The sequence below is a fragment of the Galeopterus variegatus genome, unplaced genomic scaffold (genome assembly GCF_000696425.1).
Source record: "Galeopterus variegatus unplaced genomic scaffold, G_variegatus-3.0.2 Scaffold2498, whole genome shotgun sequence".
Classification (NCBI taxonomy): domain Eukaryota; kingdom Metazoa; phylum Chordata; class Mammalia; order Dermoptera; family Cynocephalidae; genus Galeopterus; species Galeopterus variegatus.
The window spans coordinates 265,574-268,143 of NW_007728609.1; the positions used below are offsets into that span (position 1 = coordinate 265,574).

At 36.5% G+C, this 2,570-nt stretch overlaps 1 protein-coding gene across 1 annotated transcript in view; it reads left to right on the top strand.

The window, feature by feature from the left end:
- RFC1 (replication factor C (activator 1) 1, 145kDa) overlaps nucleotides 1-2,570 on the top strand; it is a 76,862-nt gene that overhangs the window by 60,707 nt on the left and 13,585 nt on the right. The window contains exons 14-16 of the mRNA XM_008581987.1: nucleotides 533-645; nucleotides 1,914-2,028; nucleotides 2,267-2,277. Coding sequence (XP_008580209.1) covers nucleotides 533-645; nucleotides 1,914-2,028; nucleotides 2,267-2,277 — 239 coding nt within the window. The remainder of the gene's footprint in view (nucleotides 1-532; nucleotides 646-1,913; nucleotides 2,029-2,266; nucleotides 2,278-2,570) is intronic.

Consider the following 2,570-nt stretch of genomic DNA (forward strand, 5'->3'; position numbering starts at 1 on the left):
GTCGAGCTGTGCAGGGTAGTTGCAGACACACCATCTTCAATTCACGACTCCTTTTAGTGCTTCTGTAGCTGATCATGCTTGGTGACACTTACTGAGGCACACCAGGCTCTGTGCGCAGCACTTTCACCCTCCAGCAGCCTACCGGCTACTTCACTGTTGTTATCCTCATCTTACCAAGGAGGAGACAGGCACAGAGGGCTGAGTCACTGCCAGAGTAGTCCCAGCTGGTAAGAGGTGGCCTTAGGGTCCATGGCCTGTGCTTTTGTAGGAAAGGAAACTCACAAAATTATTGTTAGAATTCAGAGTTTTAAAGTGAATTAGTTTTGTTTTTATTTTGGGCAGAGGTGAGGTAGGGTATAGAATTTCACTAAAATGCTCTGGAAACTGTTTATACTTTGTAGACAATATTCTGCAAATTTAGAACTGAACTGGAGGACTACCATTTATGTGAAGTTCATGCACAACTATTCCTGCCATTCCTGAGTTTCTTTAGGTGATACTGGTTAACACTCTGGAACTTCTTTTTTCTTAGCAGCAAAGTTTGGTAAATTTGCCGGCAAAGATGATGGCTCTAGTTTTAAGGCAGCATTGCTCTCAGGCCCTCCAGGCGTTGGCAAAACCACCACAGCTTCTCTGGTGTGTCAGGTGGGTGCTCTGTCCTAGTGCAGTTGGAAAGATCATCAGAGTGGTCGTGTGTAGAGATAAGTGCTTGGGTGTGAGTGAGTGTGTGTGTAGTGTGTATATATAAACCTGCTGTGCGTATTGTTCTAAAAATCAAACCTTTAGAATTTGCTTTGTTTCTGGTGATATTTGTCATTTTCATCCTTTTTAAATATTGGTAATTATAATAATAGGTAATATTAACTGTGAACCAGGCAGTGTGCTAAGCACTTGGATGCATTATCTTATAGAGAATATAAGTACGTATTATATACCCTGAAAGACACAAATATCTTCTATACCCTTGTAATAATTTTGTGTGCTGAATTCTGCATAGTAAATATTTGTACCGTTAATATCCTCATGTGGCAAATGAAATAGGTTTAGAGAAGAGTGTGGTGGCCCAGTTTGAGCCCAGGTAGTCCTGCTCAGGGTTTCCGCCCTTCACCATCATGTGGTACTTATTGTCTTTCTTCTTCTTATCCCTGTCTCTGATGGATCTCTAGACAATGAGGGACTTAATTTAACTAGAACAAACCAGAATTCACATGTTGGTATCAGAATGGTAAGATAAGGGATTATAAATTTATTGCTAGATTTCCCAATCCTCTGTTGCTAAGCTAGTGGTTTCTTTTGGTCTTTGCTATATGACCAGAGCTAAAATTTAAATACAAATTTTTATATATTTTTCACTCTTTTTATAAACATCAAAAAAATCAGTTTTTTTTCTATTTCCTACAATTGTGAATATGACATTTTCTACCTCTATTATTATCATTACTTTTTTGGGAATTAAGGCATTTTTAGCTTATCAGTTTTGGGAAACGAGTCAGAATAACTTGAATTTTTCTTGATTTGAGAGGAAAATTGTATATTGGGATAGTTAGACAAAGAGTGATTTAACTTTATAATTTATCTTGAAGAGGCAAGAATTACTTTTTGGTATCTTATAATAGATTAATTCTATACCTAATATTGAATTCTTGGGGTGATTTTATTTATTTCTTTTTAGGACTTTAAGAAGAAAACTTAGGTGTGTTTATATGTGTGTGCTATATGTATGTATATGATATTCTTAAAATTTCTAATATCGGCATATTATATTTAACCTTGTTGTCTGCTAGTATCATACTTTATATTTTTACCTAGGGTTCTTTATGTGATTTTTATACTCTTTCTTCCTTAACTGGCCTTTTTTGTCAGGAGGAGTTAATTTGCATTGTGATAGTAATGATTTTCAATATTTTGATTAGGAATTGGGATATAGCTATGTGGAACTAAATGCAAGTGACACTCGGAGTAAGAACAGTTTAAAGGCAATTGTTGCTGAATCACTGAATAATACCAGCATCAAAGGCTTTTATTCAAGTATGTGGCTTTTTGAACTTTTTGTTGTCATTGTGTAAGAAAGACAAGTTCATTTCAATATTCAGTAACCAGTATTGAACACTGCTATGTGCCAAGCACCCTGCTAAATCATGGGGTTAGCAAAGAGAATAAGAAAGGCCTCTGACTTAACTTTTATGGGGCAATAGTTACCCTTTTTTTCTGAGATTGTGATAAAAATGTATATATGTACATATTTATGCACTTTGCATGATTTTAGAGGATTCACAGGTGAGTCCTGTTAAGAAGGAAAGAAAATAACTGTAGTTCAGTGTGTAAGGCAGGCAATAATGCTTGTACATGAAGAAGTAATTGTGCTTGGGGCATTAGGACAAGTTATAGGTAAAAGGGTGATATTTGTTTGAAAGGCCTTGAAGATTGAGAAGGGTAGAATGTGGAGGAAGAAGAGGTCATCAAAGGTAGTTGAAGAAAAGAAAAGACAGTGTGAAAGCGCCCATTGTGTTTCAGGTTGTAGTTAGTGGGCCTCTGTATGTCCAGAGATCATGGGGAAAATAAGATGTCCA